The following is a 20,195-nucleotide window of genomic DNA, read 5'->3' on the forward strand; positions in this document are numbered from 1 at the left end:
ATGCAGGAAGGACAGCTGGTGAAGGAAAAAACTCTCGATGTGTGAATGCGTAAATTAACAGACTTATTAATTTAACGGAACACTCAAAAGTCAGATTTAGTCGTCTAGATATAAAGAGCTTTAGGAAATGTAATGGATGGATTACACCTCATTATATCCATTAATAAATACGAGGCGTTATTATTATCATACGATCCGCGCACCGAGCTCTGATTGGTTAGTAGGAGGTGCTTTTATACGAGTCGATCTCTTATCTGGAACATAACCTGCTCCGGAGCAGGTTAGCTGTTCAGCATCAGTTACCATGGTGATCTGGAGCAGGCTAGCTGTTCAGCATCAGTTACCATGGTGATCTGGAGCAGGTTAGCTGTTCAGCATCAGTTAACATGGTGATCTGGAGCATGTTAGCTGTTCAGCATCAGTTACCATGGTGATCTGTAGCAGGTTAGCTGTTCAGCATCAGTTACCATGGCGATCTGGAGCAGGTTAGCTGTTCAGCATCAGTTACCATGGCGATCTGGAGCAGGTTAGCTGTTCAGCATCAGTTACCATGGCGATCTACCCCGGTAAGAAGTGATCCACTTTCGTAGGACGGAAAACCCTGAAGGGTTAACCCTGAAGTTACCTCGCTAACGCCAAATCCTGCTTCGTAGTCCAGGCCTCTGGTCTGCGCTGCCTCTGTCATCAATTGTCTGTCAACATCAGCACGTTAGCATAGTGACGTTAGCGTTTGACTCAAACTACAGTTGTTCCTGAGTGCCGCCTCACAGAGCTGCTAGCATGGCTGTAAACTCATCTTGTTACCTAATGTGAATTAGATAACTGTGATAAGGTAACTGTGAAATGGCTGCGACACATCTTTTACTGTTACAGCTGTAGCATCACATGCACATCTGCATGTAGACACGGAAGAAACGCGATTCTATGACGAGTTAAAGTGAAAAAATCTAAATCTAAATGCATTTATTTATTTATGTATTTATTGACAGCCCCTCATTTGCATAATGAGGCAGAAATACATATTGAAATGTGTAAAGAAAAGAATACAGAAATAAATAAGTTTGGGCAAATAAATAAGGAGTGAAATGCAAAGGGGAAATCATTGAGAAATAAATGAATGCATAAATAAATACGTACATTTAAAAATAAATAGAAAATACATGAAAAAATAAGTTAAAATATAAACAAATAAATAAAATATAAATACAAAAATAAATGAATAAATAAAAAATAAATGCAAAAATAAACAAATAAATTCCAGAATTATTAAAAATAAATACATAAAGAAATAAAAGGGTAAATTAAACAATATGACGAGTTAAAGTGAAAAACTGGAGAAGAGAGAAGCAGCGTACCTTCCACCGTAGGCTGAGGCCGGGTTGTAACCAGCGCTGGGACGTCCGTACATGACCGGCTGTCCGTAGCCTTTAGAGACGGCGTCTCCGTACGACTGCTGGCCCATGAACTGGGAGCCCATCCCAGGACCCATACCGGGGCTGCCACCGGGCATCATGTGACCGCCAGAGCTCTCACCGGGACCCATGGGTGCACAGAACACCTAGAGAGGAAATAAAGAGAAAGGTGTTATCACAGTGAAACACAACAAGAGAAACACCGTTTGAATATTGATTGGTATATTTAAATGTTCTGTGTTTGATATATCCTCCCAGAATGAGCCCGTAGGTTTGTCCGACCCTCATTATATGCTTATTATAGGCTCTGCAGCTCTCCTACATCCTGACGGAGATATAGCCCAGGTCCATAAAATGCCTTTACTCCTACACTTATAAGAAGGACCAAATATGAAATCACTCTGAGAAGTTTGGGAGCATATTTAATAAAGTTAAAAATGCTCTAATGAGCCAACTGAGGAGTAAAAAAATTTTTTTTAATAAGAGAAGAATGAGACACATTTATCAAGCAGCTCACTCCTACTCACAGCGAGGCGTAGGAGTGACCTTTAAGAGCAGCTTTCAAGTGTTAATTTACGACTTCACAACATCAGAGAGGACTCGGCTTTAGTCTGCTGCTTCATTCAGAACTTTCTTTAAATACATTCCTGGAGTGAAATGACTACACGCTTTTACTTTGCTTTTATTTTTATGAATTCTTAAATATCTCCAGGAACAAATAGCACACATGGAGTTAACAACTAGCTTTCAACAAATCAAAATTATAGGAAACAAATTGAAATAAATACAACAAAATGTATGGAGAACCTTCATTAATTTAGATTTAACAGACGATCAAGTGAAGGACTAATTCCTGTGGACGATACAGTTTCAGAGCTTGTAGATGTTTTATTTTTCTTCCATATACTTGTTATATTTCGCATCTAAAGTTGCACCATTTATTAAAACAGGAGGAGTAGGGCTATGATTATTTTATTGATTAATCGATTAGTTTTTTGGTCTATAAAATGTCAGTGTTTCCCAAAGCCCAAGATTATGGAGGCCGAAACCTACCAAAATAAAAAATAAATGAATAAATAAATAAATGACTTGATAAATAAATAAATATGACATTCAATGTAGCAAACATAATATAAAAAATAAATGTAATTAATTAATAAAATGTGACATAAATTGATATTTCTGTTTTACTCTTTCATTTATTTATCTTTGTGTTAATTCCCTTATTTATTTACTTTTGTTTAATTTCCCCTTTTATTTCTTTATATATTTATTTTTAATAATTCTGGAATTTATTTGTTTATTTTTGCATTTATTATTTTATTTTTGCACTTATTTTTTTATGTATTTTCTATTTATTTTTAAATGTACCTTATTTATTTCCCCAAACTTATTTATTTTTTGTATTGTTTTCTTTACACATTTCTTTTTACATTTCTATATGTATTTCTGCCTCATTATGCAAATGAGGGGGCTGTCAATAAATGCATAAAAAAATAAATAAATAAATAAATACATACATACATTTAAAAATAAATATAAAAAATAAGTGCAAAAATAAATAAATATTTACATAAAAGGGAAACTAAACAGAAGAGTAAATAAATAAGAGAATAATACAAAGATAAATAAATAAAGAAGCAAATGATCAATTTGTCTCACATTTTATCAATTAATTAATGGCAACATTTATTTTTAATATTATTTTTTACTAAATTTAATGACATTTATTTATCGGGTCATTCATTCATTTATTAATTTATATTATGTATATATTATTATATATATTATTTATTATTTAATTCATATATGAATATAAAAGGCTGTATTTCATTGTGTTGAACATTTAAATAAAATTATTATGGTGAACATTTTTTTTTAATTTGAATCCCTTTTACACTGTTATTTAACACATTGTTATTAAAAAAAAATATTGATTATACAGCCACTTTAAGTCAAACGAATTATGATAAATAGAGTTTGATTTTTAATGTCTAGAACTGTACTGTTACTGCAGCAGTCTGGAAAATACGAGTCTTATTTTTATACATAAATAATAAATAGATACAAGCTGTATTTAACTGGTTTTCTATCATTACAGCTCATAAAACAGGAGGAGAAAATAAGAAGAAGACATGTGTTACCTGGCTGTGTGTGGGATTGGTCACGCCCCACACTGTGGTTACTACAGAGAGAGATCCTGGGTGCTGATTGGTGCCTGGTTGCCAGGAGACTGGGTCATTCAGGAAGGGGCCGTCACTGCTGCAGGAGGATATGAAGCCGAGTTAACTGGGATGGAGAGCGTATTCAACCACATATCAATAACTGTATCACAGATAATGATTTATTATTCGTCCTGTAGCAGCACAGAGACAGTATTGAGTTAAAGGCCGTCGATACGTCACGGTTTATTCATCCGACGGTTGAGGTTACCCTCTACTTCCTCCCTCCAAACCTCAACAGGAAACTACCACAACAGCATGACTGTCACATAACATATTCATAAACATCTTTAACGCCATAACTGACGGGCTTTTTTATATCTTACCGGACATTTTTTACAGTGTTGGAATTAACTCCACTATTACTGTACTGAAGTACAATTTTGCATTTCCATTCTCTGCCACTTTATACTTCTTCTTTACCACATTTCAGAGGGGAACATAGTACTTCACTACATTTAAATAAAAATATAAAACATTATATGCTTATGTGATATGATGCAGTACTAATCTACGCAACCAGTAGTACACAAAGTGTCTAAAAATTACTCCACATTGATGAACTACATCATTAAGATGCTCTTCATTAGTGATAAAAACTGAATAATATAATATTCTTTAATAAAAATAACAGTGAAAGGATCCATTCTGCATCACGAGTACTTTTACTTTTCATACTTTAAGCATATTTTGCTGATAATACTTCTGTATTTCTACTTAAGTGAGATTTTTAATTCAACATTTTTAATTGTGACGGAGTATTTTTCTACTTTTACTTAAATAAAGGATCTGAGTACTTCTTCCATTTCTGCATTTTTCACAGTTTTTTTTGTGGAAAGATTGAATTTAACTACTTTCTCTTTCTTTATACAATCAGGCACGTTTCTGCTCGTCGTGGCGGAGAGTTGGCATCGCGTCTCTTCGTCGCTTTCATGGCTTTCTGGAGAGAAGCAGAGCAGCCAACGGGCTTTGAGGCCGCTCTCAATTAAAGGAGTGTTTTGGCTCGAGAGTAATCAAGACGTTTCCACGGAGGACACTCTGCAGTCCATTTAACTTAACAGTTTGTAATTAAGTTGTTTAAAAGGAATTTATTCATTTTTTCTAATGTGTTTTGTTGCAACAACAAGGAACTGTCCTTTTCTGTTTTCTCTCGTACCTCAACAACTACAGGTTTAGCAGCGGCACCACTCCGGCCCTTCACTCTTCAATTAACACTATTCTGAATTTATAATTTAATTAATTTCTTTTTCTTCAGGCGTTTTGGAGTTTGTGCACAGACTATTAGTTTGTTTCTCTGCTTTTGCAGGAGAAACAACCTGACTTCACTTTTAACTAGGGATGCACCGATACCAATACCAGTATCGGGTCCGATGCTCGTACTCGCAAAACGGCACCGATACCACTTAACGGCAGCGTGACGTTAACCTCTCGTCAGCATCTTTCGGATCCTATCGCACGCGCTCACGCTCCACCTCCCCGACGGTGTGGGCGAGACGGGCCGGTGGTGCGCCCGACCTCGCTGGGCCGGCATCCCGCCTCATCCCGCCCTCACTTTCATTGCGCCACGGGGTTTTGCTTGCACCCTCTAACTCGCGCGTGCGTTAGACTCCTTGGTCCGTGTTTCAAGACGGGTCAGGTGGGTTGCCCACATCGCCGCAGACTCCTGGCGTCTTTTACGTGGGCCGAGCGACGCGGTTGAGGCGCACTGAGGACAGTCAGCTCACGGTCGACAGTCGCACCGGGAGCTGACTGTCCCGGGGGGAAGAGAGGGAGCAGCGAGCACTTTGGCCACGTCCCCCGGGAAGCACCTTCGCCCCGAGCCTTTCCAAGCCGACCTAGAGCCGGTGGCGGCGCAGCGCCTCGTATGCGGAACTCCCCAGCCTGCCGTGTGTCGCTCACACACTCCAGCTGGCTGTTAACGAGGGTCTTTTGGCACAGAGAAGTACTCGTATCGGTACTCGGTATCGGAGATCAAATTTTCTATTTTTTAATCAAATTTTCTTTTGCAAATTTTCTTGAAATTCAGATAAAATTTCTGCAACATTTGGATGGAAACCTGGAAGCCAGGTGACCCAAAGAGAGCCTGACTTTGTGATGCAGCAGGGCCCCGGGGTCCACAACACACCATCACCAATACAGGAGGTCACATGATTCACCTGAGGACACAACAGTGTGCGTGTGTGTGCGTGTGTGTGTGTGTGTGTGTGTGTGTGTACCTTTGTGGATTGGGAGGCAGGGAAGGTTTCATGGAGTTGAGGGGGTTCATCGGATGAACGGGGGGATCATTAGAGAGCCCCCACTGTCCTCAAGAGGCAGCGCTGACGGGGAGAAAGACACACACATTAAAAGACGGTTACTCAGAGCTCATTTACTGCACAGCAACAATTCATCATCACTGTAGCCCACACTGTGTGCACAAAGACACAGCGCCCTCCCACTCACTTTAATCTGTGTGTGTGTGTGTGTGCACATCAAACCGTTAGCAGCCTATCACTGACTGCTGTAGCTCTGATACCTCTGAGAGCGGAGGGGGAGGGGTGCTGGCAGCTAAATTTAGCTCGCTGATTTCAAAAGGAATTTAAGAGAACATAGATGTGAAGAGGCAGACTCTCCTCTCAGCGGCACGCCGACGTACAAATCAGTCGCTCGCTGACACACACTGAGAGGAATCATCTTGTTCTGCTTCATTTAATAACACCCCTGCATGTTTATCTGCCACTTCAATACCACATGTTTTCTCTGTTTCCCTACACTCCATCGCTAATGATTTTCTTTATCTGACATGCTAATTCTCTCCCTCCTTCTTCTTCTTTGGTTGTGCCGATTTGGGTCACGTCTTGTGTAGGAGAAGGAGGAGGTGGAGGTGCTCGGATCACATGACTACCTGAATTCCCTCCTATCAAACGGCGTCGTCAGCCTCCAGACGGCACCTCGTAACTTCCATCACAGACTGAAGCACACAAAGAGGTTGTAAGATGTCTGTCTGCATCACACGCAGCACAGACTGTACCTGCAGAGGGACGAGCGAGACACGCTGTTCTCTCTCTGCTTTGACCTCGACTTCCTGACCTTTCCTTTTAACTCTTCCTCTTCATCCTTCCCCTCCTCTTCCTCTCAGCTGCTGCCATCACACTGACAGCCAAAAGCACTGGAGGCGCTCCATCAACCCTCAGCTGACCCTCCGCTTTCAGCCACTACAAGCGTTGTTTGGTTTGGACCGACTCCAGCGTTTGGTGCAAAAAGCAGATGTAATGAATAACAGAGACGGTTCAAGTTTATTAACACACATTTAGTTCTAATTTGCCTTTTCAAATAATACTAGGGCTGCAACTAAAAACGATTTTCTCAATTAATCGATTAATTGTTTGTAGGGGAATCGATTAAAATATTTAAATCGCAAATTAATCACATTTTTTATCCGTTCTAAATGTACCTTAAAGGGAGATTTGTCAAGTATTTAATGCTCTTATCAACATAGTAGGGCTATCTCCTGATTCAATACTCACAATACTCGGGTGCTGATTAGATTTGTATTCTGATTTGTAAGTATTGCGATTTATTGTGATTTTTGTTAACACTAGATCATGGGGAAAAGTAGAATCACACACTTCTAGGGACTTTTACTCTAAATGAATCCAGTAAAAATGTTTGATTTTCATCATGTATGTAGTCAGAGATGTCCTGAAGTCAAAAATATCAGTCATTGTTAGGAATTATTTATTATCCAGAAACCCAAAACTCAAAGAATAAAGACATTTCCCTCACAGATTAGTGGTATCTTCTTTTTAATTTATAATGTTTTATACTTCTGGTGAATATAATCCATCAATCTTATTTCCATAGATGTATTTTGTATATACAGTTCCCTTTGTTAACACCTTATTTTGAAAAAACAGACGTAGTCCCACGTGTCTACTTCCTCTAACTTCTCCAAGGTGGTCTCTAGCTCTCCCGTCAGCTCCGTTCTCTTTATCCATCCATGGTCAGCTCCATCGGGGCCGTTTCAATGCAGAGAACACAACTGTCAGTATCTGGGTGCTCTACAGTCGTAGCATCGGCCCGTTTGACCACGGAGATGAGCGACGTCCCGGCTCCACCGCCACGTTACCGCCATACCATAACGTTTCCTGCTAACTTTTTTTCGACTTTTTTTCAGATATTTTGTTTTGGTTGACGGATACGGAACGGATATGATGTCACGTTACTCAGACTACCACAATAAAAGCGGTAACTTCCTTCTACCTCCACATAGACTCAAATGAAGCAAATATATCGATTCTGGCATTGAAAATTAATCTGAACTAACCCTTTAAAGTCACACAATAACACAAACAAGAGGTAAAATCACTGTTTCTGTGAATGGAGTCTGGTGGCTTTGAAGAGAGCCCAGATAACGGCTTCAGATCCTCGTCAGAAAGGGCTGTCTGACGGTGAGGTAAATTAACAGTAATCCAAACATACTGAAGTCTCTATAGATCAGTTTAAAGCTGCTGATTACATCTGGAGCCAAAAAGCTATAATCAAATTCAATTAAACAAAATAATCAATTTAAGTTGTGGAGAAAAACAGCTATTAATGTTCAAGTATGTATGAACTGCTCGAGGGGAAGAGAGGTTGGCAGCTAGTCAGGAAAGATGATTAAATACTCCCTCTGCTACTTCATCAAATACACCAAACAAACACACTTTACATCATTTATTAGCTGCCAGTCAGACCGCCGTGGAAACCAATCAGAGGCTCTTATTTCAGAGGCTATTTGGTTGTGACGTCCACTTTAATAAAGTGGTGGAATGTAACTTAAGTACTGTACTTAAGCACATAATTCAGGTACTTGTACTTTACTTGAGTACTTCCATTTCATGTTACTCTATACTTCTACTCCCAGCTAAGATTTTGAAGACAAAAAATAAGAAGGACTTATAAAATACGATGCATTGTTACAGATTAAACTAACCATAAAACTGAAATGATTTGGCAATTAATCACTAAAGGGATCGAGAAAAATGTAATATGAATTCAAATGTGTCTTTATATATTATTTACCAGATCAAATAAACGTGGACTTCCTTTAAAGAAAGAAATTGTTTGCCATCCCAAACACAATCGTCTTGGTTCTTCTAGTTGCAATATAAAATAATTAATCGCGATAAATCACATGTTTTATCTGTTCAAAATGTACCTTAAAAGGACATTTGTCAAGTATTTAATACTCTTATCAACATGGGAGTGGACAAATATGCTGCTTTATGCAAATTTAAAAACACATTTAAAAGGGACTGTTTGTAAGAATCCTAAATGTCTTGTTAACAGCTTCACTTGTGGCCGTTAAGTCAACTAAAGTCAGCGTCCTGTTGCTGGCGCTTGTGCTCGCTCTACATAGACATGAAGGAGCATCACTCAACACAGTGAGGAGACACACGTCAGATAAAAGCACAATATCACTCTATATTTCAGCTGCTTGGCAGTAATGTTAGCTGACCAGACCAAGGTCTCTCCATGAATCAATGCTGATCCTAGTGTTGGCTTTTCCCTGCCTTCAGCCTCCCGACCGCAGGCCGGAGGGAACGGGGGAGACGCCGGAGTTTTGGTCGGAGACGATAACGTTTCTCTCTGCGGAGCCCCGTCACTTCACAAGACACGGGAAACCTCTGTTGGTCTGGAGGAGCTGCAGCAGTTATTTCTGCACAAACGTCCACTGAACATTCACTAGATATTCTCAGAGCTAAACTAACTCTTCTGCAGTGTGGAGTGAGCAGCATGCACGTGAGAGTAGAGCGAAATAGTGAGAACGAGCGCGGTGCGTGAGTGAAGGCAAGCAGAGGAGCAGAGGAGCAGAGTACAGCAGAGACTCCGGTCCTGGAGACCAAAGCTACGGTCTCCTCCGCGTCCTCCGACCGCGGCCAACACTGTTTAACAGCTTCACTAGATACAACCAAGAGGTTTTGGTGCTTCACTGGAGTTTGTGTTGGAGTCTGAGTCTGAACAGCGTAGACACACGCGAGCGACCATGAGACACCGACCCGGATTGATTTATACGTGTAAGAAGTTACAAACAGTCCCTTTAACAAAACAAAACAATGACAGATATTGTTCAGAAACCCTCACAGGTACTGCATTTAGCATAAAACAATATGCTCCAATCATAACATGGCAAACTGCAGCTCAACAGGCAACAACAGCTGTCAGTGTGTCAGTGTGCTGACTTGACTATGACTTGCCCCAAACTGCATGTGATGATCATAAAGTGGGCATGTCTGTAAAGGGGAGACTCGTGGGTACCCATAGAACCCATTTACATTCACTGATCTGGAGGTCAGAGGTCAAGGGACTCCTTTGAAAATGGACATGACAGTTTTTCCTCGCCACAATTTAACTCAAGTCTGGAGCGTTATTTAACCTCCTTCACGATAAGATAGTATGACATGGTTGGTACCGATGGATTCATCAGGTTTTATAGTTTCATATGACACCAGTAGTTTCACTCTAACTTTAACACTGAGCCGCTACAACCTATAAATTGCAAGTTAATGAGTTATTATGGCGTTAACTTTGACAGCTTTAATATAAATGTTTTGTTTGACCAACAGTCTAAAACCCAGAGATATTCATGTTACTATCACATAAGACCGTTGAGACACTACAACTAGGAAACGTTCTCTATTTAACACCGTGACACACATTACTGAGAAGAGGTTAAGTGGGTAAACTGGTTTGACAACAGAGCAAAGCACACTAATGGAAACTCTTAGTTAAGTACTTGACTGTTAATATCTGTTCACAATGACGTCTGGAAAGTCAAAGTACTTTTTCTCTGAATAAGCAAACGAGTGAAGAAGGCCACTGCTGCATGAAATACATGGTGAACAATAATACAAGCTTAACTGGTTGATCTTAGAGGCGCACCTGCCTTTAATAAAGCGCTAATTAAGAGCCTCAATGGGATCTGAGAGATTACCAATTAATAGGCTCTTAAAGACGGAGCAGCAGCAGCAGGCAGCGGGAGAGGCTGAATGTCAGCTCAGCAATGAACAGACACAATATTAGAGAGGATGACAACAAAAGACAGACTGTGAAGAATAAATAAAAGATCTGGAGGACCCGTTAGAGGTTATACTACATTTACTCAAGTACAGTTCAGTACAATAAGGAACTTAGCTTTTCCATTTTATGCAACTTTATATATTTCTACTCCACTACATCTCAGAGAGAAATATTCTCATTTTACTGCACTACATTTATCTGAAAACTTTAGTTACTTTGCAGATTAATAACATGAAACATAATCAATTGATTATTATAATGACTTACAGGATCTTTGTGGCGGAAATGGGCTTCCATATTCTTTGGAAATTGATAAATATTTGCTGATATAATAATATATAAACTCTCAAATATCCACTTCTGCTGTTATAATTATAATTCTTACAGCCTTTAAAGCACAACTTTCTTCTTTTAAACATGTATTTTGCTTGAGCTTTTCCATTTTATGACCTTTATACTTCTACTCTACTACGTCTCAGTTATCTGACAACTTCAGTTACTTTACAGATTAATGACACAAAATACAATCAATTAAATTAAGTAAATTATGATGTGTTATTACAGGTTAAGATGAGATAATGTATTGATCCACTATACAGAAGTATATTCATTAATTAAAATCAGTTCCACCTTTAACAGCTGCAACATTATAAAGTAATGAACACATTAATGCATCAATAATTATAATATGTATTATTCTGCATAAGTAGTACTTTTGTATTGTGATGCTAATACTTTTGTGCTTTCTTTAGGGGGTAATATTTTGGATACGGTACTTTTACTTGCAACAGAGTATTTCTACACTGTGGTATTAATGGTATCTATCACGATACGATATTATATTGATTCTTTGGACAACAATACAATCACGTGGATATCTCCCATGATACAATTAGATTTGATTCAACTCAGGGTCCTGTGATCGATATCAGACGATATGGGCTCAGTTTTAAAGCTGGAGTAAAGATCCTGGTATCATATGAAACTAGAAAACCTGATGAATCCATCGGTACCAACCATGTCAGACTAGCTGGTCATGAAGGAGGTTAAATAACGCTCCAAACTTGAGCTAAATCTTGGAGAGGAAAAACTGTCATGTCCATGTTCAAAGGGGTCCCTTGACCTCTGACCTCCAGATCAGTGAATGTAAATGGGTTCTACGGGTACCCACGAGTCTCCCCTTTACAGACATGCCCACTTTATGATAATCACATGCAGTTTGGGGCAAGTCATAGTCAAGTCAGCACACTGACACACTGACAGCTGTTGTTGCCTGTTGGGCTGCAGTTTGCCATGTTATGATTTGAGCATATTGTTTTATGCTAAATGCAGTACCTGTGAGGGTTTCTGGACAATATCTGTCATTGTTTTGTGTTGTTAATTGATTTACAATAATAAATATATACATACATTTGCATAAAGCAGCATATCTGTCCACTCCCATGTTGATAAGAGGATTAAATACTTGACAAATCTCACTTTAAGGTTCATTTAGAACAGATAAAAAATGTGCAATTAATCGCAATTGACTATGGACAATCATGCGATTAAATATTTTAATCAATTGACAGCCCTAATGTTATCTATTAATTAAAAATCAATTCAGCTTTTTTTGAGAATCGATACAGCATCACAAAATGTAATATAGCAATATTCAATATTTTCTTACACCCCTAATCGGATCGGTGCATAGACTTGCCAATACCCGATCCTGAATTTTTGGCAATATTGTAAGCATTTCTGATTCTGGTATCAGTATTGGTATCGGAACAACTCTAATTATCGATCCAGATTGATGTATAGTTATGTGGTATTAGATCAGAGTACTATGTGCTGGTTTAAATGTGCTACAGGTGCTTGATTAGAGTCATCAGGATCAAGATTTGGGCTTGAAATTTAACCAAAAGAAAAAGCAATAAAAGCTGTACTACACTAATAAAGATAAAGCCCACATTTACTGTGTCTATCTGTAGAGTTACAGATTAAATACAAGCTGCACAGGACACACACTGAATGCTTTGAAAACACTCAATTTTTAACCACCTTCTTCATCCAACACTGACCCAAACAACATGTTGTTGTACCCAGGATACAGTCAGGAAGTCATGGAGGAAAAAAAACAGGCACCTTCATAAAAACACACATTGCAACACAACAACCAGCCAATGCATATCTATGTGCTCATATTAAATGTGCTACAGGTGCTTGATTAAAGTCATCAGGATCAAGATTCAAGCTTGAAATTCAACCAAAAGAAAAAGCAATAAAGCCAAATCCTGTACTATACTAATAAAGATAAAGCCCACATTTACTGTGTCTATCTGTAGAGTTACACATAAAATACAAGCTGCACAGCACAAAACACCTGCAAACTCAATTTTTAACCACCTTCTTCATCCAACACTGACCCAAACAACTCAGCCAAGATAACATGTTATTGAACCCATGATCAGGAAGTCGTGTCCAAAACAGGAGGAAAATAACACTTACTGGCTACCTTCATAAAAACACACATTGCAACACAACAACCAGCCGTGCATATTAAATTATATAATCATATTCTTCCACCACTATGTGCTAGTATTAAATGTGCTACAGGTGCTTGATTAAAGTCATCAAATTTAACCAAAAGAAAAAGCAATAAAGCCAACACCTGTACTATACTAATAGCTACTATACTAATAAAGCCCACATTTACTGTGCCCATCTGTAGAGTTACACATAAAATACAAGCTGCACAGGACACACACTGAATGCTTTAAAAAACACCAGCAAACTCAATTTGTAACCACCTTCTTCATCCAACACTGACCCAAACAACTCAGCCAAGACAACATGTTATTGTACCCAGGACACATTCAGGAAGTCATAGAGGGAAAAAGCAGCTACCTTCATAAAAACACACATTGCAACACAACAAGCAGCCTTGCATATTAAAACAAACTGTTGTGTATGAACTGAAGCATCCAAGCTTGTGTTAATAAAAACATTTCTATCAGGATGTGGTGCAAAAAAAATCATGCAAACTATCTCTTCTTCTGCTGCAACAATAACATAAAAAAATCTAATATTATTGCAGCAGCAGTACAAAGCAGAACAAAGCCTTTGAGCCAGTCAGTGTGTATGAATGCATGGAGCTGTGTGGAGGAGTGCAGCCTCTCTTCTCTTCTTTATGTTCTCCATCACTAACATGAAGAATAGCAGAGAATAAGCAGATGTTTAGTTCACCTACCTGAAGCTCAGCTGCTCTAATAAACACACATTATGTTGCATATCAGCAAGTTTAATTAGATTATAATAAAGGTGATATTCAGGTAGATATTGAAGCTGGAAGTTAGTGTTCTTGTTAGAGGAAGAGACTAGAAACCAGAGCTGTGGAGGCTCTTTAACACGCTGCTGCTGCAGGTTAGCACAGTTAGCTCACTTATTGTGTTTTTCTCCTTCTTGTTTTACTGAGCAACTAATCAGCTATTCGGTGCAATAAACGACTATCTAAGGAGCTAACCGTGCAAGCTTGATAGTGAATAATAATCGGATCTTACCTTGTTGCCTGCTGCTGCAGCTGCAGACAGATTGCTGCTGGATTGTTGCACACACACACACAGCTAGCTGGCTAGCTAGTGTCGCAGTCCCAGCAAGACAAGGCTGCAGCCTGTAAGACAAAGCTGCTGGATCACCGTGTTGTCGAGCGGATTAATCAGATATCTCTGTTGTGTTCACACCTCCAGACTGTGCAGTAGTAAAAGCACACTATAATGCATTAATATGATGCTGCTCTTGTGTGTTGTCAGGCTGACTATAAAGCTAGTAAAGGAGAGGAAGCTCCTGTGCTTTCTGTGCAGGCCACAACCTGGCAGCTCAGCTCAGCAGCACCTTCCTCATTGCACAATGACCCTCCATAATATATTCATGAGATCACAGGGCTGTAATGTCTCCCACTGAACAGAACAGGACAGAACAGAACAGAGGAGAGGAGAGGAAGGCATTTTCCTGTCCCTCCTCCTCCTCCTCCTCTTCCTCCTCCTACAAGTCAGGAGGCTGGCTGACTGCAGACCAGAGCAGCAGATAGAGGAGGAGGAAGAGGAGGAGGAGGAGGGTGGTTGTGGCTGTGCATGCTCACACATGTATGATCCATGCATGTAACACGGTGTGAGATTCTCATGCACATGCACAGGTGTTATATGTGCAGAGTTAAGGTGGTGTTGCAGCAGCAGCAGAGTCATTAAGAGGTGGTGCTAGTGGTGGAGGATGACGTCACCTGTGCATGTTCACATATGTATGATCATGCATGTAACATGGTGTGTGATGCACATGCACAGGTGTCATATGTGCAGAGGTAAGGTGGTGGTGCAGCAGCAGCAGCAGTCATTAAGAGGTTAAGAGGTGGTGGTGGAGGTGGTGGAGAGGGGGTAGATCATGGAGGATGACGTCACCAGTGCATGTTCACATATGTCACATGGTGTGTGATTCTCATGCACATGCACAGGTGTCATATGTGCAGAGGTAAGGTGGTGGTGGTGGTGCAGCAGCAGCAGTAGCAGCAGCAGAGTCATTAAGAGGTGGTGGTGGTGGAGGGGGGAGATCATGGAGGATGACGTCACCTGTGCATGTTCACATATGTCACATGGTGTGTGATTCTCATGCACATGCACAGGTGTCATAAGTGCAGAGGTAAGGTGGTGGTGCAGCAGCAGCAGCAGCAGCAGCAGCAGCAGAGTCATTAAGAGGTGGTGGTGGTGGTTGGTGGTGGTGTCTGCAGTATGTTGCCAGAGGGCAGTGCAGCGTGGAGAGAGGAAGAAAAAAAAAAAAGAGTCCAACCTGCCTGTGTTTTTCAGACCTCTGTTGCCCTGGAAACAGGTGCCGAGATTTCCCATTTCTTCATTTTTTCTCCACACTATCCATATCACTCCCCACCACCACCACCTCCACCACCACCTCCACCACCTCTACTCTGCTGCTGCTGCTTCCTCCCCCCACGACCTGCCGCATAGTACAATCACACATGTGTACACACACATCTACTACTGCAGTCATTTCACAATGTCACACACAAAAAAACGCCACAGAGGCGTTGACCCTCCTTTGACTCGGAGATGGCGGTGCTGCAATACAACCTGACCTCCAGGAGGAAATAAAAAAGAGGAGGAAGAAGAGGAGGAGGAGGGGAGATGATGAGGAGGAAGAGACAAAGAGGGAGTAAAAACAAAAGCACGTTTAAGAATGTGGTTCATCTCGCTTGATGGCGGCGAGGATAAAGAAGGCACGTTGCTGGGGTTATTTTTTTAATGTTCATGCATAAAAGTGGAGTGAAGACAGAAAGGCAGCCATATGAGACATGTCTCCTCACTTTCAGGCCTTTTTAAGTCATCCTCGTGTTTCTGTATGGAGGACAGAATCTGCCAATATCAAAAATAAATAAATAAATGTCATTAAATTTAGTAAAAATAATATTAAAAATAAATTTAGCCATTTTTTAATTGAGAACATGTGACATCATTTGATATTTCTGTTTTAATTTGCTTCTCTATTTATTTATCTTTGTATTAATTCCCTTATTTATTTATTTACTGTACTGTTTAATTTTATTTATTCATGTATTTATTTTTATTATTTAAAAAAAGATATATATTTATTTTTGCATTTCTTTTTATTTATTTATTTTTAAATGTATGTATTTATTTATGCATTTATTGACAGTCCCCTCATTTGCATAATGAGGCAGTAATGATTAAAGAAACGTGTAAATAAATGTATGAAGAAAAGAATGCATAAATAAATAAGTTTGGGGAAATAAATAAGGGGTGAAATGCAGAAAGAAAGAAATAAACACATACAATTGAAAATAAGTTTTAAAAAAATAAAGGCATAAATAAATAAATGCAAAAGTAAATGAATACATTTTAAAATTAATAAAATAAATACAAAACATAACAGAAGTGTAAACATAAATAAATAAAGAAGCAAATTAAAACAGAAATATCAATTAATGCCACATTTTATCAATTAATTAATGACTACATTTATTTTTATTATTATTTTTGCTAAAATTTTAATGATATTTATTTATTTATCGAGTCATTTATTTATTTATTTATTTATTTTGGCAGGTTCCGTCCTCCATATTTCTGCAGTGTTGTGTGTGCATACCATTGTCGTGACTTCTGTTTGGCAGGAGGAGGAACATTCCAGGGAAATGGCTGACCCAGAATAACACACACAGACGCTGCAGGATGACTGAGTGAGGGAGGGAGGGAGTGAAAGAGGGAGGGAGTGAAGGAGGGAGGGAGTGAGGGAGGGAGGCAGCGAAGGAGGGAGTGAGTGAGGGAGGGAGTGAGAGAGTGAGGGAGTGAGGTCCTCCACCCTCTCGTTGCTCAAGCTGCTGTTTCCTAACAGAGCTTTCATGAGGGGGAAACAGCCACAGATCCTGTAGTAAACGCAGCTGAGATAGCAGCACACATGACCGTCATCACTAGAACACATGACAGCGTTTTCTCAATGTCCATTCAAAGGGGTCCCTTGACCTCTGACCTCCAGATATGTGAATGAAAATGGTAAATAAATGTGTTATTTTCGCTTCTTCTAAAATGGTGTGTTTGAATATTTCTTACTTAAAGGGCCCATATCATGTTCATTTTCAGGTTCATACTTGTGTTTTGTGTTTCTAATAGAACATGTTTACATGCTGTAATGTTCAAAAAAAACTTAATTTTCCTCATACTGTCCGTTTGAATATACCTGTATTCACCCTCTGACTTAAACGCTCCGTTTTAGTGCATTTTGACGGAATTGCAACCGAATTACATTGCTAGGCAATAGCTTGGGTCCATGTTTACTTCCTGTCAGCTGATAACATTCACATACACTGCAATGAGGAATAAACTGGGACACATTTAGAATGTTTACGTTTAAAATTGTGTCAAGGGTCTAAATATTGTATCTTTGTGACATCACGAATGGGCAGAAATCCTGACAGCTTGTTTCAAACGCAGAGTTTCTGAATACGGGCTGTGTGTATTTCCTTGTGGATTGAGTGTTTCGGTACTTTCACAGTATTTATATAGGACTCAAGCCTGCTTTATAATAAAGTAATAGTAGTATTATAGTATAATAGTATTTGAAAGTAGGACTTTTTCTTGTAGTGGTGTTTTTTCACAGTGTGGTATTGGTACTTTTACTCCAGTAAATGATGTGAATATTTGCTCCATCACTGCTGTAGCAGACGATTCCTCTCCTCCTCTCTTCATCTAGCCTCTGTGTGACCTTCCGTTAGTCTGATCTGATGCAGCAGTGGAGTATTTTTACTCTCGTTTCACTGGTTGAAGTCGTGATTATCATGAACTCTAAATCACCCTTCTGTCCTCCGACCTCTGATTTTCATCTCTTTACGTGTTCCTCCTCCTACGACCATCTGGTGCCACGGACTCAGCTTTCACTTCTATTCTGATCTCGGCAGAAATTACACAGCCGACACCGTGTGAATGACATGTTGGAGGATCCTCGGCTGAAACTTCATGAAGGTGCATTGATCCAAACATCTGGAGCAGCTGGACTAGAGCTGTTATTGTAGATGCATGCAGTGGTGGAAAGTAACTGAGTGCATTTACTCAAGTATTTCCAGTTTTGTGTTTACTACTCCTCTACATTTAAGAGGGAAATATTGTACTTTTTACTGCTCAATATTTATTTAACAGCTGTAGTTACATTTCAGATTAAGATTTTGTATAAAAACATATAATACGCTTATAAAATATTATGCAAAAAAGATCTTCTCTCCCATTAATCATCTCAGGATCCCTCAGATTTATCTGGTGACCCTTTGGAGGGGCCCGAGCCCCAGGTTGGGAACCACTGGACTAAACTATCTAAATGTATATAAAGTAGTTAAAGCAGATCCAACAGTAACATAATGCTATAACATTGATATTCATAGAGAAAGTATTCAGATCCTTAACTCAAGTAAAAATAGCAATACTACAATATAAAAAAATGAATATATAATAATATATAAATATATAATATAATTATAGTATTATATCTAGCAAGTAAAAGTCTTATAAAAGTATTATCAGCCAAAAACTACTCATTACATGAGCAGATTCACCTGTTAGTTTTTTATGTATTAATACATTACTTGATTATTATTTATTGAACTGTTGTAGCTGGTAAACGTGGAGGAAATGTGAACTCTTTTATAAACTGCTGAGTAATTTGTATCAATATTTTGTATTTTATAAGATGATTAAATGTTTTGAATGTAAAAGATTAATCTGAAAAGTAACCAGTAACTATGGTTATTAAATACATAAATATAGAGGAGTATAAAGCACAATATATCTCTTTGACATGTAATAATGTAAAATATTATTATTATTATTATTATTATTATTATTATTATTATTATTATTATTATTATTATTATTATTATCATTGAAATGAGAAGAAGACATTATTTTTGGTGGTTTAGTGAACCACAGCTGGCTCATTGATGCCACCTTGTGTTCAAAAATCAAACTCCACTAAAGGCAGTGATAGTACAGTATTGCAAAAATCAAGAAGAATAAATAGAAGGAAAATAGTTTTTAAAATATTTAAAAAAATACTATAAAAATATATAGGCCTACAAGAAACATATATCGAGAAGAAAAATACAATAAAAATAGTAAAATAAATTATAAAATACATATAGGCCTACAAGAAACATAAATATAGAATATAAGAAAAATACAATAAAAATATGAGAAAATACTATAACATTTAAAGACCTACAACAAACATAAATATATAAGAAAAATACTATAAAAATATGAAAAATATTATAAAATATATAGGCCTCAAAAAACATAAATATAGAATATAAGAAAAATTTAATTAAAATATGAAAAAATACTATAAAAATACGTAAAATATATCTGAATAAAAACATTAAGAGCTGTGCAGTTTTTGAAAGTGGTTGTTTTGTGCAGAAATGTACAAAATGATTCAAGAAATGTACTAAGGTTCACAGAAAAAATTATAAAGTATATATAAAGTATATCTACAATATGATATGTAAAATACTTTAAAACACATAATTTGTACTTAAGTAGCCTACAGTACTTGAGTAAATGTACTTTGTTAATTTCCACCACTGTTTGTGTCATAAAGTAATCAACTAATTGATAACAAATATATTAAATGTTTGTCTAATTAAGGCTGGTGTAAGCTAATTAATATTTTTAATTTTTTATGTAATTATTATTATTATTATTATTATTATTATGTAATATTATAATCTTACAAGCTGTTATGATACTTAATTCGTTTTCAAAGTTTGAAACGAGGATATATGCAAATATCCAGTATATGTTTCTATAATGACTATAAAATGTTAATAAAGTCGCAGCTTTCTCTCTTTCTCTCTCTATATATATATATATATATATATATATATGAGTTAATATTGAGGCTATTATGAAGCATTTCTTGTATAATGAAAGTATAAACGCAGTTTCACAGCAGCAGCAGAAGCAGCTCCAGTTTA

At 38.0% G+C, this 20,195-nt stretch overlaps 1 protein-coding gene and 1 long non-coding RNA gene across 3 annotated transcripts in view; one reads left to right on the plus strand and one right to left on the minus strand.

Annotated features, from left to right (window-relative positions):
- zmiz2 (zinc finger, MIZ-type containing 2) overlaps positions 1–14,665 on the minus strand; it is a 30,508-nt gene extending 15,843 nt beyond the window's left edge. The window contains exons 1-4 of one of the 2 annotated variants that reach the window (XM_037753709.1): positions 14,218–14,665; positions 5,851–5,952; positions 3,557–3,671; positions 1,356–1,558 (exon numbers count right to left, since the gene is read on the minus strand). In XM_037753709.1, the coding sequence (XP_037609637.1) occupies positions 1,356–1,558; positions 3,557–3,671; positions 5,851–5,900 (368 nt within the window). In that variant the 5' untranslated portion in view covers positions 5,901–5,952; positions 14,218–14,665. Of the gene's footprint in view, positions 1–1,355; positions 1,559–3,556; positions 3,675–5,850; positions 5,953–14,217 lie in introns of both variants that reach the window. The other variant, XM_037753708.1, reaches the window with a different exon arrangement.
- On the plus strand, positions 4,436–7,229 carry LOC119478779. The gene is made up of 3 exons (XR_005204495.1): positions 4,436–4,694; positions 6,480–6,601; positions 6,753–7,229. It is a non-coding gene; the product is annotated as an uncharacterized LOC119478779 (long non-coding RNA).
- Positions 14,666–20,195: the final 5,530 nt, after the last annotated feature.

This window comes from Sebastes umbrosus, chromosome 19 (genome assembly GCF_015220745.1).
Source record: "Sebastes umbrosus isolate fSebUmb1 chromosome 19, fSebUmb1.pri, whole genome shotgun sequence".
Classification (NCBI taxonomy): Eukaryota; Metazoa; Chordata; class Actinopteri; order Perciformes; family Sebastidae; genus Sebastes; species Sebastes umbrosus.